General features: G+C 33.4%; 6 protein-coding genes across 10 annotated transcripts in view; 1 reads left to right on the forward strand and 5 right to left on the reverse strand.

Moving 5' to 3' along the window:
* Positions 1-434: 434 nt before the first annotated feature.
* Positions 435-6,255, reverse strand: NOA1 (P-loop containing nucleoside triphosphate hydrolases superfamily protein). Of its 3 annotated transcripts, none has more exons than XM_021430281.2 (13): positions 5,685-6,254; positions 5,232-5,417; positions 4,579-4,665; positions 4,401-4,480; positions 4,150-4,231; positions 3,736-3,756; positions 3,305-3,350; positions 2,173-2,291; positions 1,878-1,991; positions 1,693-1,800; positions 1,501-1,590; positions 1,070-1,179; positions 435-862 (listed from the first exon to the last, which is right to left on the reverse strand). In XM_021430281.2, the coding sequence occupies exons 1-13, from the start codon at positions 6,099-6,101 to the stop codon at positions 613-615; spliced, it is 1,710 nt and encodes a 569-aa protein (XP_021285956.1). In that variant the 5' UTR covers positions 6,102-6,254; the 3' UTR covers positions 435-612. The 3 variants fall into 3 exon arrangements, with proteins under 3 accessions (XP_021285956.1, XP_021285957.1, XP_021285958.1); XM_021430282.2 differs by having other exon boundaries at positions 1,693-1,791; positions 5,685-6,252; XM_021430283.2 differs by lacking the exon at positions 4,579-4,665 and having other exon boundaries at positions 5,685-6,255.
* A 243-nt stretch (positions 6,256-6,498) lies between these two features.
* TIP5;1 (tonoplast intrinsic protein 5;1) lies at positions 6,499-8,080 on the reverse strand. The gene is made up of 3 exons (XM_021430284.2): positions 7,951-8,080; positions 7,626-7,876; positions 6,499-6,952 (listed from the first exon to the last, which is right to left on the reverse strand). The coding sequence occupies exons 1-3, from the start codon at positions 8,078-8,080 to the stop codon at positions 6,566-6,568; spliced, it is 768 nt and encodes a 255-aa protein (XP_021285959.2). The 3' UTR covers positions 6,499-6,565.
* A 5,436-nt stretch (positions 8,081-13,516) lies between these two features.
* LOC110418555 (dynein light chain, cytoplasmic-like) lies at positions 13,517-14,603 on the reverse strand. Its single transcript, XM_021431316.2, has 2 exons — positions 14,184-14,603; positions 13,517-14,080 (listed from the first exon to the last, which is right to left on the reverse strand). Exons 1-2 carry the CDS (start codon positions 14,481-14,483, stop codon positions 13,889-13,891), a joined length of 492 nt encoding a protein of 163 aa, XP_021286991.1. The 5' UTR covers positions 14,484-14,603; the 3' UTR covers positions 13,517-13,888.
* Positions 14,604-15,907: 1,304 nt separating this feature from the next.
* Positions 15,908-19,038, reverse strand: LOC110417824 (PLAC8 family protein). Its single transcript, XM_021430378.2, has 5 exons — positions 18,813-19,038; positions 18,559-18,660; positions 17,696-17,810; positions 17,100-17,365; positions 15,908-16,482 (listed from the first exon to the last, which is right to left on the reverse strand). Exons 2-5 carry the CDS (start codon positions 18,658-18,660, stop codon positions 16,264-16,266), a joined length of 702 nt encoding a protein of 233 aa, XP_021286053.1. The 5' UTR covers positions 18,813-19,038; the 3' UTR covers positions 15,908-16,263.
* Positions 19,039-21,931: 2,893 nt separating this feature from the next.
* On the reverse strand, positions 21,932-22,612 carry PEX11B (peroxin 11B). The gene has a single exon (XM_021431443.1). The coding sequence runs from the start codon at positions 22,610-22,612 to the stop codon at positions 21,932-21,934; it is 681 nt and encodes a 226-aa protein (XP_021287118.1).
* Positions 22,613-24,521: 1,909 nt separating this feature from the next.
* The window catches only part of LOC110418150 (LUC7 N terminus domain-containing protein), a 5,151-nt gene continuing 4,262 nt past the window's right edge, over positions 24,522-25,410 (forward strand). For 2 of the 3 annotated variants that reach the window (XR_002445364.2, XM_021430790.2), the window contains exons 1-3: positions 24,522-24,817; positions 24,921-25,049; positions 25,343-25,382. Coding sequence is in view for 1 of the 3 variants with exons in the window: in XM_021430790.2 (XP_021286465.1) it covers positions 24,775-24,817; positions 24,921-25,049; positions 25,343-25,382 (212 nt within the window). In the remaining 2 variants the exon portion in view is untranslated. Of the gene's footprint in view, positions 24,818-24,920; positions 25,050-25,342; positions 25,383-25,410 lie in introns of those variants that run through there. The other variant, XM_021430791.2, reaches the window with a different exon arrangement.

Raw genomic sequence — 25,410 nt, forward strand, 5'->3', positions numbered from 1 at the left:
GTTCACCTAGACAAATATGATTCTGTTTTTGTAGCTGATCTTGCTACTATCAAGAAACATTACAATGAAGTGCTTGGTTAACTCAGACAAAAATGATTTGATTGCAACTGAATGTGCTTTTAAAATTATTTGTCAAGCCTGAGAAACTCTTTTACCTGATCAAAACAAATGAAGAAAAATAGTTTGAAGAGATTGAAGTTTTTTTGTTTAGATTAAATTGATCTTTATATGTATTTAAATTTTTTATGAGTAATATGCAATTAGTTTTGACTTTATTTTTAAAAAAATTTAATTTGAGTTTGATTCTTAAGATTAGTATATAGTTAGTTCTGATTTTATTTCATTTTTAGATTCAATTTGAGTTTGATTCTTAGGGTCAGTTAAATTTCATAAATAATCACAATTATGATTAAGCATTAAAAAAAAAACTCAAATTAAGTCCAACTTTCTAACCTTCTGTCGCAATCTCTACATACATAATTTCTGTAACAAGCTCCCTCAGTTTTACACTTCTACTGTCCAAATTCTCTAATTCACTATATGTGTATACAGTTTTCCGCACTTTACAACCAAGCACATTCATGGAACACAGAATCAGGAAACAAGAACCCGTCAAAAATACCACTTTGATCTTACTTCCTCTTCCTTTGCTGTCAACTCACGATATTGGTACCATTCTGCTCCAGCCTTACCGACTGGAAATGGAGGCCGAACAAAAATCTCAACTGGCCCGGGTACACGGACTGTCAAATGCAGTTCTTTGATGGTTTCTGCAAAATTATTATCAGAAATTCGAAGAGACTTGCGTTTCGGTTCAACGGCGATCCAACCCAGGCCTGAGATAGCCACATCACTAGCAGGTCTGTACAAGCAAGAAATTTGAGAGATTTCAAATAACAGTGCTAAACATAAATAAAAGTAGCACTGCCCTCCCAAAAATAAATTAAAAAAAGGATGCTGAAACAGGTGAAACCCCATAATTTCTTGTATGCATAACAAAAAGCTTCTAACAGCAGCTCAATTCAAAGTGTCATGCAATGTAAACATTAAATATAAACTAGAATTGCACCTTTCTGGATCTTCAAATTTAATTTTCAATTGCTGCATTGTCTCCAGTCCTCTCCATTCATCTACTTTGTCTTTTCCAGTCGGCGGTGTCAATTTAACCCCAAGTTCTTTCTGCAGCAATAAGGTAAATCCTCTATTAATAACTTTAACAGATGCCTCATAAAAAGTGGTTCAGATGAAACTTTATTGGCTAGATGCCTCTGATGAACCTAATGTGACAATCAGGTTCAAGACGACCGTTTTCATGCTATAGCTTATGAGAGAATTTGCAACCTCAATTAGTGTTCACGACATTCAATGCAGTTATCTAAGAAAAAAAAAATTGATTACCGCAAACTTTCTTGTAACTGTAGCGTATTTGTCTAAGTGGAAAATGTACCATATGAAAGCATTAGGCAGAACTCATGATGGTACAGCAAGAATCTTGATTACCTTGTAAAATTCATCTGCTTTATCAGTGGGTACAACATGAATCTGCAACCTCTTTGGTCCATAAAATGTCAAACATGTCTCCGGCAGAACCTGAAAGCATCAAGAATGAACATTTATTAGATTCAGAAGACAAAGCAGATCAATCACAATCAATCTGACACCTCAATATACATGAAACTAAATGATAAGGACCTGCAAGACATCAATTCTGACAAGACCACCCCAAAATATTGAGAACCCTTTTAATCCAATGGGGTTGAATTTCCCTGCCATCCCATTTTTGGAGGCCACCTGGCAATCCTTGGGGAACATAGTCAGAAGAAATCATATAGACAATTAATGGTTTAATTATTGAGGAATTTTCAAATGAAACATACAGGGAATGATTGACCTCTAAGCCGACTTTGAGGAGCAAGGACAGGTAAATCTTCTGAGTGAACTACTGCAGCTTGCCTATGGTGAAGATGAACACCGGGTGTATCAAACAATTTCTGCAAGATGACATTACCATAAAAGATCAAGTGCTACTATAAAACAAAATTAATAGACAAGTACTACTAAAATTAATTTTATCAAACTAATCAGGTATAAGCTAAATAAGATACTCAATATATACAAACATGGTGCCAAGGAGATAGTATAAAATCCAGGCAATGAACTGATAATGCATACCCCTCCTCCAAGGAATGCATCAATCTGAATTGGACCTAAGGTAGTTCCAGGTACAGCAGACTGTATAGGTTTGTACTTTTGCGCTGCTGCAGCTGCTGGATCCCTTTGTGCCATCATTTCTGACATTTCATGGGCCAAATGGTAAGGCATTTTACTACCCCATTTTCATATATGAAAAATTGATAAAGGATATAAATTATCACATAAGGTTGAGGAAAAGGGACTGATATGAATTCAAACAAGAAATTTGCGTATTCTCCATGTAAAAGATTTCGCTAAAACTTTTTGTTAAAAGGATTTTCCAACATTTAGCATATCTAAAGCTACAATATTTAAGCTGGTTGGAATCTGGATATGGAGCAGAGAATGCAAATAACAAATCATTTCCTCCCAATTTGCATGTTTATAAGTTCCCAACAAATGGGATTGTTTATTCCTTTGCAAATTACATTCCCATGAGATTGCAGTTATAACAAGTCCACAGAGCAGGTTTATGATCCCGTTCAGCTGGTTCGTAATAATTTATGAATCAAAGATCATTAATATGAAAATGATCAACCCCCTGGCCTCCACAACTACAGCTATCCAAAACATTTTCGTTTGCCATAGCATTTTTCTCCTACCAATTTCCCATTCCCATACGGTTAAAAAGTCAGCAGAAATATAATATAATCATTACTGTCCTTAATAATAAAATCTCAAAATTACATCTGAACTTGAAGATAACATCAACATCATAGGATGTAAAGGTTCATTTAAAGCATAGGATAGGATTTGATAAGATAACTTATCATTAAACGTTAAATTTTGTGATTGACTATAACTCTTTAGAAGAAGGATAGGAAAGTTAACAAAATTTGTAATCATGTACAGATGGGATTATACAATCCTCTGCAGAGGGTTATGATTGTGGAATCCTACATGGACAGTAAGATGTAAATTAAAAGAACATTTTAGTCATGCACTGAAATTAATATAAAACAAAGACAACTTACTCATCAATCTTGTGTTCCTATCTAAGTTTTTTACACACGAAATGCAACCTAAGTGACTTAACCTTTTCCTTTTTCCTTTTCTTGGAAATTCAAAGTTAATTCACCTTGTCAACACAAGATAAATGATAGGAACTTACTCAGTAAAGCACTTATGAACGCAGATTTTCCCACATTTGCTGATCCCTGTAAGAATGATCAAATGAATATTATATATACACCAACTTATAATGAATACAATTTAAATTTTGACCAAATCAAAGCAGAACAACAACTAACTCTTTAATTAAAACGGATAAAGGACCTCAGGCCAGACAAATGAAAAACAAAACAAAGATATTAATTCATTTTCCCCCGGAAAGATGTGTACCAGCAGCAGAATACATGCATGACACCTAGAAGGATTAGGAATCCATTTTGCAATATGAACAATGCAATCAAGAAAACAACATTGGATGAGATGTTATAAAGGAGAAAGGATTTTGACAAGGTAATTTTAGCAAAATAAAGTGATTTTTTTCAGCCCCTCTTTGTACATCTTCAAGAAGCTTCCAGTTCAGGACTTACTAACCAGAATGTATACATCCCGCCCCTGCATCACAAGAGAGTCAAACAAAAGAAGTTAAGCTAAGGAAAACATTAAAGGAAACAAGATTATAAAACAGCTAAGCTCATTTCTACAGTTACAAGTTTAGATAAAAGTCCTCAGAACATATACTGGATAGGAGCTTATAGAAGTTCTGTAAGCCAATTGCTTCCACTATTGGCAATTGTGCAGTTGTGATCACTTTATAAACCAAATGCAGATAAGAAAACTTCAAGACTTAATCACAGATACACATCAACATTTATTTCATATATTTGGTTCAGAAGACTCCAATTTGAACACGCTTTCTCAAGCATATAATCTTATGCACAAAATATCAGCACACTGCTGCGAATCTTATCCATGACATATGTATGGCTGTATGGACAAGAAACCAACCTTCTTCTCCTTTTGGATTTCTGATGCAACTCCAGCAATCCCTACTAAGGACTTTGAGCTAGTAAGATGCACACTCAAAACACTGCAAAGCAGAGCACATTGTCTCAGAAACATGCTAACCCAAGCTTTCAAGTGACATTATAGGAATCAAACATTGACTGGAGCAAAATCTTGATAAAGCCTTAATCCAAATCGGGCCAAAATCATCAATTATATTTTTATGAATAATTTCCAGTGAAATCACATCTTACTTAAGCTTCTTCTTTGTAGTGGCCTCCACAACCCAATCACCCACACAATTAAAATCAGTCCCTTTAGGAAGGAGATCAACCTGACAGAGAAAAAGCACACACAATATAATCAGCTTTATTGCAAAAGCAAAAAACATAATATTATAAACTGGAGAACAGCCCAAGTGCATATTGATACCTTTGTCACAACTAGTATTATAGGATTTGCACCAGTAAGATCACGCACACGAGATAAAAAGCTGCCATTGAAGTCTGTAATATCAACCTAGACGTAATTAGCCAAAAGGAATCAGAAAACATCCTGATCATTTGTGACACATTGATTCATCAATAAGTTGAGAACATAATTAGATCCTTTTGAAGAAATCCAGGCTTAAAGAGATTGAAATTTATGTAATCACTTACTAGAAGATAGTCTCAATTAGTAAGTTGAACTTCTTGACTTATCATTATCACCAAAATCATTTCTCTCTGCTATAGAACGAGTGAAATAGGAAAAGCAGTTCTAAACAAAATTAACTAAGGCATAATCAGGTGAAACACTCTCATAAAAATACAAGGTCATTTGGAGGGCACACTAGTTGGACAGTGTTTCCATATGCAGAATAGGCAAGTTTCTCAGTTTTAGGCACCCAATATTTAAACTTTGATAAATGGGAGGTATCTACCTACTCAAGGTACTTCATCACAACTACCAAGGACACTGTAAGTTTCGTGCATTTATTATACTTCATTACATTATAGGATTTATCACCACAATCCACAAGTAAATGATAAAATTTCTCAAATCATTTCATTAATTTGGTTAGAAAGTAAAACCATAGAGCTCACCAATTTAACAATCAAAGCCTTCTCATGGCGCAAGTTAGAGAGCTTTTCACGAAGCTCATCAGCCGAAACAAACTGCTTCCCCCCAGGATAACCTCCATTACCACCAACAGCAGTTATCATTTGCCCATGAGATAAAAGCCTACATCTCCCACAAAGAACCGTTCTTAGCTGGTGATGTTTCTTCTTCTGCAATCACAAAGCCAGCATTTAATTTGACCACAAACTTCAACTTAGTCAATAAAAACCGAGCTCCATCAAGCAAGAAACATTTAATCAATTTTCCAACAACTAAGTGCTTTTTGTTTCCTCAAAAATTGCTAATAGTAACAAAAAATTAAAATGGAATTTGCACTCAGACATAATTGTTCCGTTTAAACTAAAATAAAATGCAATTTCATCATTCACAAAAAATAATTTTTAAATTTTAATTCGTAAAAGTTGAAGTTCAGATACCAATTCATAAGCATCCGTATCCACATAACCCGGAGCATCAAGCTCCGAAGTCTGCAATGGAGCTCCACAACCATAACAACTCGCGACCAACGTGTTAACCTTCAAAACCTTCTTTTTCTTCTTTTTACTTTTCCTTATCTCTTTTATTACAAGCTTAGCAGCCTCGTCAGCCTGTTGCCTTTCGAGGAACCGATCTCCCCGGGTCGGAGCAGCCGCACCGGTCCCGTCGGGTTCGGAAGACAGCAATTGGGTTTCCGAGAGTGGGAACTGGCTTTGGGTCTGTGACTGAGTGGATTTGCAAGAAACGAGAGTGGGTATTCTGTAAATATTGAGAGATTTCGTGTTGAAGTTCGAGAAATTGTGGTGGTTTGGAAGAGAGAGGGGGGAGAGAAATGTGGAAATGGTTTTGAGCGCCATTAGTGACCGTTTTGTTTCTGTTGAGGTTTTTGACTGGAAGAAACGGGAACGGGGGGTTCTAGTTTGGGAATGTACTAAATGATGACGACGGTGGTAGTATTGGGTGTATACTTATGTAGTTTAACGCTGATGGCTTTAATGATCAAGAACCGTTGGATGGCGCCCGACCTCTGAAGGTGTAACTCTGTTTTATTGAACTATAACCATCCAATAGGTTTAAGGAAAATAAATAGAAAAGGTTCCTAGTAGGTACTACAAATGATTTGGCTGGTGCAAAAAATAATAAAAGTAGTTGTGGAATCAGAAGTATAAGCATTGAGTCACAGCAGAGTTAAACTGTTGAGCTGTCAACATAAGACTAAATTAATTAGTTGGTACCAAGTTTCCTACAGCTAAATCTTAAAAGAATTACACATGGCCTAAAAGAGCATTATGAAAGCAAATTAAGTACACGTGAAAAGCAGTTAAAGCCCAATTCCCTCTGAATTCCCTCTCCCAGAAACTGATGCTGCTTGACCGGGAAACACAACGTTGTCGTAGACAAGCCCCGCAACTGCTGCTCCAATCAGGGGTCCAACCCAGTAAACGGCTTGGTTCTTGAAGCGACCGGCAACGACAGCAGAGCCAAAAGCCAATGCAGGGTTGATTGACCCTCCAGAGAACGGCCCTGCAGCCAAGACCATGGCTCCTGCCATCAACCCTATTGCCAAGGGTCCAATGACCCCCAATGGACCGGTTCTAGGGTCGCCAGCAGCATAAACGGTGTACACCAAAGCGAATGCGAGCACACCTTCCACCATGGATGCTCCAAATCCAGTCATTTCATTTGCAATTGTAAAAGTTGGGACATGCTGCAAAAATTACAGGCAATGTTACATAAATTTTCTTTCTCTCAGGGTCAGAAGTGTCTGACCTCCCAAAAACCTCTAGCACTAGCCTTAAAATTTGATTGTTCTTGTAAAGCTTCTTTAAGAAAGCCTCATTATCATTTTTTAGCATGATTTATGTTATACATTGTTTTTGGTAGGATGGGAAAAGCAGCAGAAAGGAAATAGGGGACGAAAGGTGAGGAGAAATACAATTACCAGTTTGGCAGGAAAGAACAAAAAGAAGAAAGGAAAATTAATAGTTTTTCACATCTCCATATCCCAAAAAATCCAATAATTTCCTTGAATTGGAGGAAAATTGAAAGAACTATCATTGTATTTAAACTAGTAATTGTTTATTTTAAACTGGACTTCTTTCTTTCTTACAGTTTTTCATCTTGTTTATAAGAAATTTTCTCTGTTTCAACTCCTTTTCTGTTCCCTCCAATCAAACATAGGGTTTAATACGTAAAACAAAATTGGATTGCACGTTTCTCAGTGTAGTGCAAAGTCTACGACTGAAGGAGAGGAAAAACAGAACTAGAGAAGATTCTGTGCATGTAAATGTATAACACCATGATAAAAGTTGATTCCCATAAATGTTAGCAGTAATTTTTGTTTTTTCCAATCTTTCAAATGGAACAGAGTCGTTTCGTACCTGTCCAACAGTAGTGACCTTCAACAAAAGGCAGGCCATGACAGAGGCCAACATTTGAGAAACCCAGTAAAACATAGCCGTTGGGACACTGATATGACCTCCAACTGCCATGCCAAAGGTGACGGCCGGGTTCACATGTCCACCGGAGACGTTTGCAGCAATGTACACCGACGACGACAGAGCAAAGGTGTTTGCAATGGCAACTAACACCAGGCTAGACGGATCTGTTGCCGCATCTGACATCAATTTCCCTGGCAAATAGGAATCATTTTTAAGCATTTTGAAAAACCGCAGATAAATAAAGGAGACAATTAAAAGCACTAACGTGAAGCCATGGCAGAACCAATAACCGCAAACACATAAAAGAATGTGGAAATGAACTCTGCAAGATAGGCTCTGAGAGCATTGGCAGTAACAGATTCCTGGAAACGGGCAGTCAACAATGCAGGAGCCATTGCGCCAAGAAGCATGAAAATGAAATTTTTATCGTTATTTTATAAGTAGAAGAGAGACTTGAAATCGTTTGCACACAGAGGACATGATGGATTGAAAGGCAAGGAAGTTTATAACAAGCCAAAAAGTTTGCTACGTTGAAGTTCAAAAATTAACCGCCCACTAGCCACGTGGAGGCTGGGTTGCGAATTTCTGGGTGTTTTGCGGTTTAAACCGTTATGCTGATCCAATTTGCTGAAACATGTAAACTGCTGGATATTAGTTTTTAGTGACAGTTTTGTACTAGTATGTACTTTTTTTATATTGCCTTAGTGCCATTTTTCTTTCTTATTTTTGATTCATTTATGCTTTTCTACTGTAATAATTCATATCCACTCTGTTGGAAAATAGACTTGTGAATTTGTGACAGTTAAAATTAAGTAGCACTATGGACATCTACATCTTTCAAAGTTTCACATGATTTTACAATAATTTTTCATGTTCTATACAAAATAGGACAAGATTTATGTCACGTCAAATATTTAAAAAATAGATATGATATTTCAATTTAATGTCAAATAGATACAAATTTTTAAAAAATTTATAAACTTGTATGCTGCACATTTTGTGAATTTAGTTTTTAAAGATAAAGTAATTGTCTCAGAACAAAATGATATTAGAATATATTTAATCTAAATTTGTTTTAGGTCAAGCGTTTTAAGAGGGAACACAAGTGAAGCGATCGATGACGACGATGTCTTATTACCGGATTATATGGGAGAGAATGTCATACATACGGTGTTTCAATCTCACACCTTATTAGCTTATAAATGTGGACATGCACACACACTTTATTGGATTAGTAGGGAGAAAGTAGCAACCATGTGATATATGTACTAACTTATCATTCATCTAATTGAACTCTTACCTAAAACTCAAATCTTATTCCTAATCTCTCTTTTAGTTCTAAGGTTAAATTGATGGCAAAGAAAGTCCTCTATGGTTTCTTACAAATTACAATGTGAACTTCATTTCAATCAATTTTCATCATAATTGAAAGTAAAATAAGGTTTAAATTTATTATTCTATTTAAGATAATAAATCAAATTTATCATTTATTTTTGAATTAGTGTAATTTTATCACTATCATTTAATTTGATTTAAAAGTTATCAATAAAAGAATATTCTCTAAGGATCACCATTCGTGGGCACTTGACAATTCGCACCACTCAAGATCAACATCAGCCACAATTGACTCACTAATCACAATTCCACCATCCTCACCATCAATGGGTACTCACAAACAGAAACAAACCAAAAAGTCATGTAAGCAAGTAACAATGGCTGCCATCATTGTCACACAATTCCCGAATACAAACAATATCACGAAAATCACGATGAATTCATCAATCATTACCTTGAGTCTCAAGTTCAACGTTAGTTATATATGGGTTAAGAGTGGTTACCTCCTGGAATCCACAACAAGTAACTTGGCCTTTGAACCCTTGCTTAGCACGCTCATCGACTTCTTTTTGGCTGACCTTGGAATATGTCTGATACTCCAATTCTGAATTTTCTTAAACCTAAGAAGTACAGTTAAAAGGGAAAAAACAACCCAAGTTTGGTTTTCCAATGTTATTAAGTTTTTAACTCACTTTCTTCCCTTATATTTTCTAAAATATACCAATAAGAACAAAGAGCTTGCAGAATTTTATTTTCATTTAATATCACAAGTTTGTGATTCGAAAAAAATATAAAAGAACATTAAAACAAAATAGCTACTGTAGATAATTGTTTCTATAACGTTTTTAATATTCTCTTTTTTCTCTTTCAGAGCTTTTACATATCATATTTCTATTTAATTAGCATTTTTTATTTGAAAGAAAGTATAATCGAATCAAGTTTAATTTTTTATATAATTAGTTGATTAGCATTTTAATAGTAATTTGGACAACAAGTCAGTTTATATTTAGTAAGAATTAGCTACTTTTTATTGTGTTATCGATGTTTCAATCATGGTTTATGTTAGCATTATTTAAATTAAACTCTATAGTTACGTTTGGTTGATAGAATAGACAAAAATAGATTAGAATAATTATTATGTGAGAATAAAATAGCATAGTTATTATATAGTTTAGTATAATGAATGAAATATGACAAAAATAATTATTATGACTTATTATAGTGTTTGATTGATAACAACAACTTTGGAATATGAAATGAATAGAAAATAAAAAGATAAAAATGCCCTTTATTATATATATGGTTATTTATTTTATTTAATTTTTAAATATTAATAACTTATAATTTAATTAAAATATTAATATCTTATTTATAATTAATCATTAATATTTTCAAATGTTAATATTTTATTTAATTTAAATTTATTATGATTAATTTTTTATTTCATTTGATTTTTAAATATTATTAATTGATAATTTTTTAAAATATTAATAATTGATAATTTAAATATTAATATTTTATTTATAATATAATTATTAATATTTATTTAATTTAAATATTATGATTATTTTCATTTTATTTTATTTTTAAATATTAATAATTGATCATTTAAATATTAATATTTTATTTATGATTTAATCATTAATATTTTAAAATATTAATATTTTATTTAATTTAAATAATATTATGATAAGTTATTTTATTTTATTTTTAAATATTAATAAATGATTATTTATTTAAAATATGATTATTTTATTTATAACTTAATAATTAATATTTTAAAATATGAATATTTTATTTAATTGAAATATTATTATGATTTTTATTTTATTTATTTTTAAATATTAATAATTGTTAATTTATTTTACATATAATTTAAATGTTAATAATTGATAAAATATTAATAATTGATAATTTAATTATTAATATTTTACAAATAATTTAAATGTTATTATGCTTATTTATTTTTAATCTATTTTATTTTTAAATAGTAATAATTTATAATTTATTTTAAATATTAATAATTGATATTTTAAATATTAATATTTTATTTATAATTTAATATTAATATTTTATTAGAAGTTGAAACAGAGGAGAGAGAAAATAATATTTTATACCCATAAAGTTGTAATTTTTCAAACTTATAAGAGATATTTTTATTTTTATTATTTTTTGTGTTTATGCATCAATCATGAAATAGCTAATACTATAGGGAGGGTGATATCATACATGTGAAATGACTATTCCTTGAACTATTTCACAACCAAATAAAATAACAAAATTTCCTTAAAAATAAAAGAGAAATGCCACCAAAAATGCTATAAAAGTTACTATCATACATGGAATGGTTATAAATACTAATTAGTATAAAATCCAATGCCAGCTCAGATCTTACTCAACCGACTTTGGGATGAAAACTCCTCGAGAATGTACTAGGAGCATAAAATAATAAAAAAGCATAGAAAAGGTGACGGTTGAAGTGATAAATAGTAATGAAAGGAAAGAAGGAAACTCCGGAAATTGAAATCCCGTATCGTGCCGGTCCAAATCTCCCAAATCCAAATTGCGTCGTTCTGCACTTAAACAACTAAAACAAGTAAACCCCAATTTGTTTAATGCTGGTAGAAAACGGGTTGCTGGGCCTCGAGAGGTTTAAACATAGAGAGAACTCTAGAAAGCTGGTTTTTTTTTTCCATCTTTTTAACTACTGCAACTATTTGATTTGATCTGATAATGAACTGATCGGAGCTGTGGATATAAGGGAAGGAGTCAAAGAATCGGGAAAATACAGAAATTTAATTTTCTGCTTATTTATTAACTTTTTTTTATATATATAAATTCCCAACTCTTTTGAGCAGGGAGATACAGTCAAATGCGATGCTACTAACTAGAAATTAATCGATCAATAATCATCTTATATTATACATCTGCAGCAACACCATAAAAGTTTCAAGAACTCGACACACCCGAAAGTCGAGATGGATCTCTTCTTTGATTGCCGCCTCAAAGATTTTATGGCGGTTTCTCTACGGTAACTGTCCATCACATCTTCCTTGTACATTGAATCTCTAGTGTCCCCAATATCGTCGGTGCCGAAAAACACGTCTCCGACAGTACCCCGATTCAATGATGAATAGTAGAAAGAATCAACGCGCTGAAACGAAGAAGAGGCAGAGGGATAGCACTGCGCTGTTATGTATTGCCTTCCACTGCCGCCGCAGCCGTCACGAGAGCTGCCATAGCCGTCGTAGGTGGGGATTCCTCTGGCCATGGATGTTGAAATAACGGTTTCGGAAGCGGAGCGCGGGAGGGAAGAAACGGTAGTAATTGTTCTACTCCATTCGGAAATTTGAGGAAGATTGTAGATAGGATTTGACTAATACTGGCTTTAATGATTATCATTGAGTGCGAGTCCAATCAAGTATCAACTACGACTTTTAGGCCGACATGGCGTTTTTTCATTCGATGATTTCTTTTTTCCATTTGTCATGTTTTCTTTTGAACGGAATCCTCTCCTTTTTTTTTTTCAATACATAAATACACATTCAAACAAAAATAGTAGTAATTAAAAAAATTAGGAATCATCAGTAATCCAGAAGGATAATATTTTTTAAGTTATAGAATTACATGTATAACCCTGAAATGTTAGCACTTGTTAACAATCAAATACTAAAACTGACGTTTACCTTGAGATAGAAAAAAATACACTAAAAGTTTTCTGTTCAGATCAATTGATTGCTTTGGGTTTGTTTGCGAGGCACCTTGGCTCTGTCCTTCCGTGCACATTTTCGCTTATCTTTTCTTGAATCAAGCCATTGTTTGGCCTTAACATGTGCCTTGACAGTCTTGACCCGTCTTGGTCTCATCCCTTTTTAGGGGAGTTTTTGAGAGTAGACCACCCGTTTCCTTAACGTGGAGAAACAAAAAGAAAAGAACATGGCTATTCATGCTGACGCCCCGGGGCACTGGACCAATTACAGCCTACTCACTGACGCCTAGACCTGGTTTAATTCATTGTCACGGGACCAGTTCTTAAGTAGTTAGGTCCAACTTACAATGGCAACATGTCCGGAGCTGAAATAGAAGTGCTAGACTATGTTTATTAGGTGGTCGGATTAAGGCTGTCTGATGTCCTTCAGGGATTTTATCATGCTGGCTTCCAGCAAAAACCTAGCCCAGCCAAAATTCAATAAGAGAGAGAGAGAGTGAAACCTAGGCGCCAACAGTATAATAGTTGTATTCTGCCTTTGTCCCACTGTTTGTGGTTGGTGCCTTTTTATTTTCTTTGATCTGAAACTGAAAAAGGGCACAGCAGACTATGTTTTGTACATCATGTAGGTCTGGTCTCATTCTCTGTTTGTCATCAATTCTCTTTTCCAATCCCTTTTTTCCCTTCCGAATTTTTGGCTAAAACATGGTCACGCAATTGGGAATTTGTAAAAATATTAACAACTGAAGTGGGGAATAATATTTATCAAAAAAGAAAGAAAGAAGGCTTCAAAATTAAAAGCAAACTCAAGTTAAGAGCCATGCTTTTGTACCTCAATGTGCAAAGAGATGAAACTAGCCCGAATCAGTTGTGCAGGTTCCATATCCAAATATTAGTGTATTGAAGCCTAAGATAGCTTTGCATAAACGGAAAAGATGAACAGGAATGTAAAAGAGTCCTTACATAAAATCACGCCAAATGCGCTGAAAACTTTCACCAAGTTTCATCTTTAGCCTTTTTAAGAAAATGCTGAATGACACAGACAGCATTTTCACTCCACAATATACTTTGAGGAGCTGGGGAAGAACGCCATTATAGAGTAAAGCCATCCTTCATTTACGATGAAATCAAAGATCAAATTCATTCTCTACCGAAAACATTAGGCATTATTAATTTTTAATCTAAGCGATGTAGGAGGTTTAACAACCGGTTGGACCTCCGTCTTGAAGAGAAGAAAACAGAGCTTGTCCACAGAGAAATACAAGAACCCTCCACTCGCGTGTGTCACAAACGACCCAAAGCTCTTCCCCACAATGCAATGCCATGCTGGTCCATACAATGCATCAAATTCCTGCATCAATTTTTTCAAGCCTCAAAGTTAAATACTTTAAAAAATTAGAAAGAGAAAGAAAAAGACAAACTTTTGAGAACCAAATAGGCAAGATTTTGGGTACCTTCTTAAGGCACATTGCGAGCTGCGTAGGATTGGGTCTTTTGTTTTTATCTTGGTTGGCGTCTACGAGAGCTCTGGCTCGCCGGATAGCTCGCTCTTGCATTGTCAGAGGCATGTCAGCGGATCTCAGCCGAACGTTCAAACTAATAGCTATTGCTGCAAGCTTCAGCTCGTTGGGTGGGGGAGGTGGAGCTCTTGCAATCGGGGGCAGAGATGAAGCGCGCTGGAGTCTGCATTGCGAAGAATCTTTGGCTTTTGGCTGTCTATTTCTTCTTCCATTATCTGAGCGTTGTCTCTCCATTCACTGAACTGAAATTTGAGAGGAAAAGAGCAAAAAAAAAGGGGAAAAGCAAAAGGCTTTGCTGGAATAAAAGGGCGTGCAAAGTTGGTAGCAGAAAAGGTTTTGAAGTTTGAACTTTAAGCTAACTTTGACCAGCACTGTTTGCATTTGCTTCTTTTGACTTAAAAAGAGACAAACAACAGGGTTTTTTAAATTGTTATTTTGAATTTTGAAGCAAAGTAATTGAAAAACTAGAGAATTATAGTAGATTGAAAGATTGAAATGGTGGGGAAAAGATACGATCAGGCACAACTGCAGACTGCAGATATAATAATAGGGACTAGGCCCGTAGGTAGGTATTATAAGTTTCAGGCCTTTGGAACTTTGAGAAAAGAGTCAGGCATTATTGGATCAATTATTTGTTTGTGGGGTGCCGATTGCCCATACCTACGATTATTTACGCATTGAATTGCCGTCATTGTATACAATCAGGAAAGGAGGAGCCGACCGCTACCGGGCTGGATGGAAAATGCTAACCTTCACGTCAATTTTGTTGAAACATTTCCAGGACGTGTAATTAACACAAGCTGTGTGAGGTAATATTTAATATATATAATATAAAAAATTTTAAATAATTTTTTATTATATTTAATTAAAATATTATTTATTATTTTATTTTATAACAAATTAACATAATATTGTTTGAAAGGTGAAAGATATTATATTTATACGTGATATTTTGATTAAAATAATTATTAATTATAAAAAATATTTTGATTTAAAAATAAAAATATAAAAAATATTTTGATTTAAAATAAAAATATAAAATTTTAATTATTAATAATAATAAATAAAAACTTATTTAAATTTTTTAAAACAAAATAAAGACTTTTTAAGTAGTATGCCTAACTGATACTAGGGAGCTAAAAGAAGGGAATATTTTCTACTGTTCCAAACTGAGTAGAAAAATTATCACGCCACACCACCAGCTTATCCAGTCAAAAAACGCCATCGTTTAGCTTTTATGTCTGTTGTATTCAAAAGGGTATTGCTCATGTCGTTTTGTTTTGATTTATTTTAGCTGAGTCTTATACGCACCTTGGGGTGCCGTTTTAGTCTGCTTTTCATTTTCTGTTTTTTCAAGGTGGCTTGTCTGGTTTATATTACCGTTGAGCTGTGTATTGGTTAGCGTGAAATTTTCTTTTTCACGTTGATATTGTGAAAGTTTAAATTCTGAAAATAGAAATGAATTTGTGCTTTTGCCAATTATTTTTCCACTGCTTTGAATGTCTCTTCTCTCTTCTTCTTCTTTGTTTTCTCCTTTTACGGTTTCCATTGAATTTCCAGAAAAGTTTAGCTTCAATTTTCTTCAATTGGTTGACGTTTGATCTACTTGCTTCATTTCAGTAACCGAAACACAACTAAAATGGCAACAATAATCAAGATATCAAAGGTGAGACAGCCTACATTCTCTTTCAATGGGGTGGTTGGCCGTTGACAACAAATCATCAAAGATTGTATGGGAGTACCTTTTATAAAATAAAATTGCACCATCTGTACAATGAAGCAATTAAAGTTGAAGTGACCACATCTGTATATCTAATAAAGAGCCTCACGGGTCAGAGAATTAAGTAAAGCATCTGTCCAGGTGCCAACATGAGCGTAAGCAATGGAGTACGGAGGAGTTCGGGTGTAAAGGCTAGCCAATTCTACTGAGAAACATGACAAGAATATGAAAATATGACCCCTTCGAGACGAAAATCATTCACCAAAATGCCTTTTGTACCATCAGTGACGGATCTTACAGCGGCCGCATCTCCAAGTTGGTGCTAGTTCCGGAGGGTGGTGTTGAATCCTGGTTTTCACTGGCAGAGTTCATTTCTTGAACAGGGGGAGGGTTGACGATAGTCATTGGCATGACAAAGTTGTCTGACAGACGTCCCTTCATCTCTCTATGCTCCTGGCATAGAGCACACCAGTGCATGCAGCAGTGCACCATGCATGGATCACAGGGTGAGTTCTGCAGTTAACAAATGGAAGTCCGTCAACTAATGAAGTAGAATCTCTTTACTTCCAAAACCCAGGATTTTTGGGAAAATTCATTTTCGGTACAGGTATATAGATTAATAGACAAATTGAAAATTCAAAAGTCAACTAAGTTTTCAGGCATGACTTTCTAATTAATTAGCATACGGACCAACACATGCAATGGAGGATTTGCTTTATGCCAAAAATACACAACAGACTAAGCTGCATGTTTAATCTGGTAAAATGCAAAGAATAATCAGTACTAAATTACAAATGATAGAATTCACCAATAAAAAGTCTTAAAAGGTTCAAATTGATAGATTGAGCTTAAGACAAACTTTAATGTTTAAAATTTACTTCTATGGATATAAGCTAATACGTCAATCATAAACATAACATTTAGTTGGACTTGGACCTTACTATGCTACTAATACTATATTTCGCAATAATACAAATGCTTATTTGATTAAAATATTGTACCATGTGAAAGCTATAAAAGCAACAAGTATTATCTGTGCAACTACTTAAGCTGGATATTCTATACTTAAAGCTTTTGTTTGTTTTGCCTTATTAATAAGTACATATGGGCAAAGTAAGCTTAGATACTACCTTGAGATGATACTTTTTCTGTAAGGATTGTCGAGCAAGACCAGTATATATGCCACACATCCACCAAGCAAACAACAAACCCTCACAAATGAGAAATGATGTCTTCGGATCAATACCATGGAAGACTGCTGTGGCAGCTGCCAATGCAATGCCACCTTCGACACAAATAGCATGACAAATGCACGGTGTAGTCCAAGGGGTATCATCTCTCAAGTTCTCAATATTACGCCCAAATAGAACACATGGACAAAACAGTCCCGTCCAGCCTGCAGAGCAAGTCAATATGCTAATTTAAAACACAACTGGTTTCATGAAAGGACAGTAGCATAAGGGTGGGCCAAACACAACCATTTTCATGCAGCAGCTGCCAAATAAAAGCACTCTCCCTTTGTTTCACTTAAGAGACATGTACTAACATGTATAGAATCATTGAGTGATTAGATTTGGAGAATGACTCATCAGTTAGCTAATAGGATACATAAAAAATTGTTCATCGGTACAAGCATGTAAGCATTCCTACACAATTAGCTACAATATAAAAGAACAATGGCAAAGTCATAGATTGACAAAGCAAACACTATGACATATCCACTTACAACTTTCTGTATCTTCAGCACAGCCAAAGATTCCAGTCGTCCAAGGTTCAACAGCAGGAGGCTCAAAGTTTTCAGGTAAAGGCTGTCCACATTCATTGCACTTTCGAACATGCAACTATAAAACAATCCACCATATCAGCAACTACATCAATGTGCATCTCCCAACAAGTAAAAAGACCTTTTTTGCACAAAATGTCATGCTATATCATCCTTTAATTCTTATAAATAAATGACCTTTTGACCAGAATGGTCAAGCTATATCCCAACATGCACAGACATCCGAAAATTTTTTTTCCAAGCTCGAAAACAACCAGCAACCTTCAAATTGAGGCAGGAAGGCATCTTATCTTTATTATTTTTGACTTAAACACTTCCAAGTTCATAATTTTCATGATGAACAAGATCTTAATGCAAAAGATCTACACGCTAAAGGATGTTTCCTGGGCACAGAGAGGAAAACCACTATAGCATTTCACAAACTTTTTAAAATAGGTATTCCAGACAGATCTGAATGTCCCCCCCAAAAATCCTTCAAACAGCCGATAATTCGTGTGCAAATTTGCTGGACTTTAAGTAAAGGTTTAACCCAATTATCATCCTAAAAGAAGTAGCTACACCACTATCCTCACAAATTTTCAAATATTATTTCAACCACCGTATGGTACAACTGTAATCTTAAAGCATTCGAAGAAACAAATAAAAATGCTACATGGTCGAACAATTTCAAATTCCACAGCAACAAATTTCTCTAAAACAATCGAATCAGAAAGAAAATACCAGATTTTTCTATAGATTAAACACTCAAAATCTCTGGAAAAAAAATTGAAAAGCCGATTTTTTTTTTTTAAGAGAGAGAGGGAGACCTGAGGAACATCAATGGGCTGATTAAGTTCACCAGGTCTGATATCCTCTAAAGGCGCCTGATCTTTTGTCAGCTTAACGTATCTCGATTGTGCGTCCGCCATCTGATCCAAACACCCCAAAATATCAAATCAAAAACATCAACCCTCCTCTCCTTTACAGCTTATAAAATTTTTTGAGATAAAAACAAAACCAAGAAGAAGAAAATGCTACAGAGTTGAAAAGAAAGAAGATAGATGAGTATTCAAAGTCTTACCACCCCCGTAATATACGAGATCTTCGGAGAAGTTTCCAAGGAAGACAAAAGATGAAAGTTAGGGAGAATGGCAATTATCAAAATCTCCGAAAATAGGGTACGACAAGAAGTGAGGCTTGCAGGGTCAACTAGCCTCTCCACTTCCTCGGTCTAGTCTAATCTCTACGGTTTCCTCTATGTCACCACTGACCTAACCTTGACCCATGGATTCTGCTAAGAAATGGGTTTAGATCAACCGGGAAGTGCTCGACTGCCGTTTTGACACAAAACGGCGAACTTCCACGTGTCAAAAGTACTACCTAGCAAGATTACCCGCCTTATTGCGGCGATATTTATGATTAATACGTTAAATGAAAAAAATATATAATATTTAAAAAATGTCTAAATCATTTAAATAAATTATTATATTATATTTTTATTTTTATTTTAAATCAAATAGGTTTGAAATCTAATTTTTGATTTATTTAAAATATCATCTGCCATTATATGTTATATAAAATTAATATGACATTAACATAATATATTAATATGTCATAATCGATAATGGTGTTATATATTGATATTACATTGTAACATTATGATATTGTATTTTTCACGTTTTATATCAATGTCACGTTGATGTTACATTATCATAAAATGAAAATAGACATTGGAATTAATAATAAAGAGTTAAACATTAGTTATAAAAGTTTATTTGATTAAAAAAATTAAAGGTGTACAGATACAAATCAAACTAGATCGAAGTGAGTTCGATTTTTTTGGTTAAGTTATTTGGATAATTCAATTAGAGTAGTTTGGTTATTAAAGTTAATTCAAGTCGATTTTGATTAGAAATTTTCCTAATTGAATTGGAATTAGGGTATAACCGGATTGTTGCATGGGAAATAATTTAAAAACTATCTGCTATTGTTTTCATTCATATTTTTTAATTATTTTGCTATTTGTATGAGTATCCATTTTACTTATTTTAATCGTTTATCATAATTTTTAATATTTTTATAGTATTGATTTATAAAAAAAATATAACATAAATAAATATATACAAACAAAAAAAAATTTCAAGTTCAATTTTCAGAAACCAAACTGAATTAACCAAATTAATTCAATTTTTGTTAATTTGGTTATTTGTGAAATTTGGTTCTGTTTCGATTATTTTTAAACATGAGTTCGATTATTAGATATTTAAAATTGAATTAATCGAAATAACTATTTACTCTATTTTAAAAAAATATAAAAAATTGATTGAACATAACAAAAAATAAAATTTTATTTGAATTTTTTTAAATAGTTCAAAAACTTTTTTAAGCATTATATCAAAAAAATAAAAGAATTAAATAATTAAATTTGAAATATATACATTTTCGGAGCAAAGTTGTAATTTAATACCTAGACGTAGATAATATAAAGTAAATTAAGTTGGGTTGGATGTTTTGGTTGCATAAAAAGTAAGTTGGTTATTTTTATTGCTTTGATAATAGAATGAGCAAACTAATTTAGGGATATTGGCAACAAAAAATGATTCCTGCATTCTTATTGTTTATGGTAAGGAAAGTAAACGGCGGATTTAAATGGAATACTCCAAATTTTGGAAAGAATGGTAAATCAATGTAGTAGAGCTTGTACCATTTCCCTCTGCTCTCTCCTCTAATTAACTCAACTTTTAGAATTTTTTGACTATTAAAATTGATAATTAATGCATTTAAACATTTGATTCATTAATTGATATATTATCTTTTTATTTAAAAAATAAAATTTAAATTTTATTTTTTTAATTATAAAAAAATGACAATAAATGACATCGTGTCGTTAATCATTTCATGCAAAAAAATTTAAAAAAAAAACAGGTGTCACAGTCTCGCATTCTCTTCTGTCCACAGTAACCTACATGCCCCATATCTTATGTACGTTAATTTAATCTAGAATATTGATTAGTAGTACATTTCTTAGTTTCATGCCTTTTTTGTCTTTTCTTTTTCTGCCTTTTTATTCTTTGTTGCAACATATTAGAGAGAGTTGCATTGGCTTTATTTTTTTTTCTTCCCAATTATGATTTCCATGATGAAATCAACAGAGAAAATAAAATCACGTGATTAAGAATCCAACGTTATTTTCTCAGAAAAATAACAAAAAAAAAAACACATGCTCTCATATTGCAAGTAATGACAATAACAATCCAAAGCAAGTAGCATTTTTTTCCCCTAGTTTTCCATGAATAAACAGAAAGGTATGTATTTCCATGTTTACTCATGATTTCAACATATGAGTTTGATTTTTAGGCGTAATTATCACATTATAATTGCATTATTATATAAAGAAAAGTGTCAATTTAGGTTCTCTTCAGTGATTTACTTATTGTTTTTATAAAAACAGGAAACATGTGAGTTTGGACATGGAATTAATGATGGAGAAAGTGATTGCTACCCTGTTTATCCTTTGTCGATGGTAGAAATGAGAAATAGCAAAATTTCACTAGTTCCTAACCTTGAGTGTGAAGAGATTCACTAGCCAAATGGAGAGAAATTTCTCATTTCTCATGGTTTTCACACAATAAATCAGGGAAGTGTACCCATGGAAAAGGGCCAGGCACCAAGGGTAGAATGATTTCTTTGCCGAAGTTTTCTACAGATATCATTTCATTTTTTCTATTTTCTTTTTGTTTTTATTCGTTGTTTCATCATCACATAACTTACAGGTCTTGATCTCCAAATAATCTTGTAAGGAATAAACAAAGTTACAAGTAATACTATCAGAAAATATGAAAAAATTTTAGCCGAAAACTCTTGTTCCCCCACCCCATGTCCCCACCTACCTTATTTCAATTAGTTGTAAAGCTTGATTATAATTCAAATGGCACTATGGCAGTCCAATTATTGACATAGATTGTTAGTTTTATTAATTTGCGAATGAAAGAAATATTTCACCAAACCTGTACCATCATTTTCAATTTAAAACATAAACTGATTTTAGCAGTAAAAGTGCAAAACCATCCCTCCTTCAAGTATAGAACAAAACAAACGCAAAATCGATAATCCTCACTGTTTTCGAGCTAGTTAACATCAAGATTTTGAACGAGTTTCCATCTCCAAGACCTTGTTCATCGTTTTCCCTATAATTTTCGTCTAGGAGGGCCAATTTCGGTACCAACCAGCCCATGCTGAGACCAGTCCACTGATACCGAGAGTAACAGGATGGTTGCAGAATGGGTTCGGCTGGATATCTGCTAGTGCGATAATCAAATCAGCAATGTTCGCTGCCACTGCCATCAACCTCATCACCCTGTCAGCTCTGATGCTTCTTATCTTCACTTTTGCATCTTTTGAATCTTCTTCCGCTGAAGCAATAAGCTTCCTCTCTGCTTCTAGCCCTTCTTTCATGATGATGAAATCTGAAACAATGAAGAAAATATAACCAAAAGACTCACCGAAGGCAGATATGAAGCTCATCCTCCTTGCCAACTTGGCATCCAAAGTTCCAATTCTTGATAGCCAAAGAAAGTGGTCAAAAAAGAAATAGACCATCTCTCCTGCATTAGCAAGAACAGCTAGGAACTTGAAAGTTGGACTGGAGCCAGGGTTTCTTCTTAGGGCATTGAAACCAGTGAGGAACCTGCCACTTCTAAAGGCTTTTCTGCTAAGACCCGAGGCAACCTCCCATTGCTTGAACCTATTTGCAATATCCGGGTGAGTGGTTTCCACTTGCCAGTGAACAAGCTTGGAAACATATTGGAAGGTCTTGACAAGCTTGTCAATGCCATCTCTCTTTGCTAGAAAGATGACCAGCTTGTCTACTGTGTCATTCATTGTTGAAGTAATAGGTTTAAGGATCGATTTGGTTGTTGTTGATGATGATGAACTCAGTGAAGAGCTCGTTTGGTTTCTTGACAGGTTTTAATTGTCCATTTAAAATTAAAGGAGAGCCACAGAAATTTTGTTTTGGGGATAATTGTGTGAAATCCGAAATGGTTGCTTTGTGGTTGGACCCTGTTTAGCTCGTTAGAGCCAGTAGTTTTTTCTGTGTTATTTAGTTTGTCTTGTGCACAAAAAAACCTTCACCGCCAGCAATTGTACTGCCAAGTGGACAAATTTCTTCTTCGTATATGATAACACTTCTTATCTACCAATAGCAAAGTTATAACAATTTTAAATTAAATTAAGTCCTTAATGATAATTGTAAAAGATCGTTTTACCATTCTAGTCGTTATTCACATTTCAAAACAAATCTTAATTATGTACAAAAGATATTATGAATTAATATTTTAACTTGAATATCAAGATTATTAGTATGGAATACCAATTATTAACAATAAACATGCATAGGCCATAGAGTGAAGCACACATGCCACATGCATTAAATTTTTTTATTCAGGGCAATTTAAAAGGAATAGTCTCCCTACAACCAAATGATTTCTCAAAAATTTAAAATTTTTCATGAAAAATAATTAAAAAATAAATACAAAATTATAAATTAAGTTTAGGGTTCAATTCAAAAAAAATTATTTTTAAGATAAAATTAAATTATAATATAAAAATAAGAGATAACGATCATCATCATCTTCAATTTGACCTTAAGTACTAATAACAAAAGAGAACTAGCCTTAATTAAAGGTTGTAGAGCGAGACAAAGCTCCCAGAATATAAAGTTTAGTTCCACAAAACCACCATTAATCTATTTGTATAATGCTGGCGTTGAAGCTAGCTAGGGTTGTGCCACATCTAACACAGGAGCAAATTATGTCTCTTAACGAAGGTGAGCAAATAGCCTTCGTATACTCGATCAGATAACCCATAAAATTTATACATCCAAAAGTTGTGAAAAGTAAGAACCAGTTTCATCTTACTAGGACCAGTAAAAAATAAAAATATTCGTGGGGATATGCAATTCCACTTAAACAACCTAGTGCCATGGTGCAAACCTTGAGGTTTAGACTTCACAATTTGTATTATTAGCATGTTTAAATAGTAATCGGAGGGACATTTAAATGATTAAAATTTGATCAGATGTTAAATTTTGAGTTTGAATTATGAGAAGAAATGAATGAAATTATTTTTTTAAATAATATAATAAGCTTATATTATGTAATTTTTGATTTAATTAATGGATTATATAAAAAGAATTAGAAAGCTTATCAAAGTGGTTTACTCACTCTATCTGGCATTTAGAATGTAATGCTAGTGGAATCCATAGTCTCAATTTTTTTCTTTAATCAAGACTATGAACTTTTTACTAGTCATGTGTAGTATATTGAGTCTTTAAGTTATTCAATGACAGATAGTTTACTTATGTGTCATAAATGTCATTCTTTCTTTTAAATTTTAACTATTGAGATATTTTGTTTGATTGAATAGAAAAATAATGTATTTTATTATTTTTATTTAAAAAATTCAAGTTTAATTAATTTTAAAAATATAAATAGAATTTATAAAAAAAATCATGATAACTTCCCATTATATAACTAAAGTACAATAAATTCTTTTTGAGCTACATGACCAAATAACTAAAAGCTCAATACACTTTTGTATGTTAAGAAAATATATAGTAAATAAAGAAAATAATAACCAACATACGGAAATATAAAATTAAAAATAGTATCAAAGTTTTTTCATGTAATTATTGAATTTGGCAAAGTCCCTACGTCATTCATTAAGAAGGTTTGCCCTGTGAGGCTATGCCCTTTATATACGTCCATCCTAATGTCGTTTTTATGCAACAGGGAATGCCGTTTTGACCTTCCTCTTTCTCTCTCTCTAGATCCCAGCTAAAGGGACCGAACCCCAGATGACACTTCGCGGTTGCCTTAAAATCCACTCCAACTCCTCCTTCGTAGAAAACCCTAAACCTCTCCCTCTTTGACTTATATGGATTAACATTCGATTTGCATTTTGAATTGCAAAAATTAGGAGGTCTATTTACGGGAAAATCGTCAAAACTCTTTAAACTTTCTCGCTATTTTCAACTCTAAGCCATGGACGCACAGCGTGCTTTGCTTGACGAACTCATGGGAACGGGTATTTAGAAATATCGTTTTTATTTCTCTGAGATTAGTTTAATTTCTTGTGTTTGGATGAGTTTATTTTTAAAAATTTTCTGACGATTTTTTGAATTTTATAGCTCGTAATTTAACGGAGGAAGAGAAAAAGGGTTACAGGGAAATTCGATGGGATGATAAAGAAGTTTGTGGATTTTATATGGTTCGCTTTTGTCCTCACGACCTCTTCGTCAACACTCGCAGTGATCTCGGTGCGTTTTTAATTTTATGTTATTTAACTTTTCTCTTGCTGTTTGGTTGCTGAGAAAGGTAAAAGAAAATCGTAGGTTTGAGAAATTGATAACATAATAAGAGTTTTTTTTTCTTTTCTGTAGTTGAGTTCTATAGTAGCTGAGACGGTTAAGCTTTTAAGTTTTTGGGTTATAATTATTAATTTTCCTTAGCTGCATTATTTCTCAGCTTTAACTACAACATTAGTCAGTTTTTAGAGTGCGGGACTCTTTAATAACTGTTCTTTGTTTGGTGGTGGTTTTTTGTGCATCAGGACCATGCCCTAGAGTTCATGACCAAAAGTTGAAAGAAAGGTGCGATTGAGTGGCCATTCTTTCCTGA

The sequence above is a fragment of the Theobroma umbraticum genome, unplaced genomic scaffold, assembly GCF_002168275.2.
Source record: "Theobroma umbraticum cultivar Fairchild unplaced genomic scaffold, ASM216827v3 scaffold_50.0, whole genome shotgun sequence".
Taxonomy (NCBI): domain Eukaryota; kingdom Viridiplantae; phylum Streptophyta; class Magnoliopsida; order Malvales; family Malvaceae; genus Theobroma; species Theobroma umbraticum.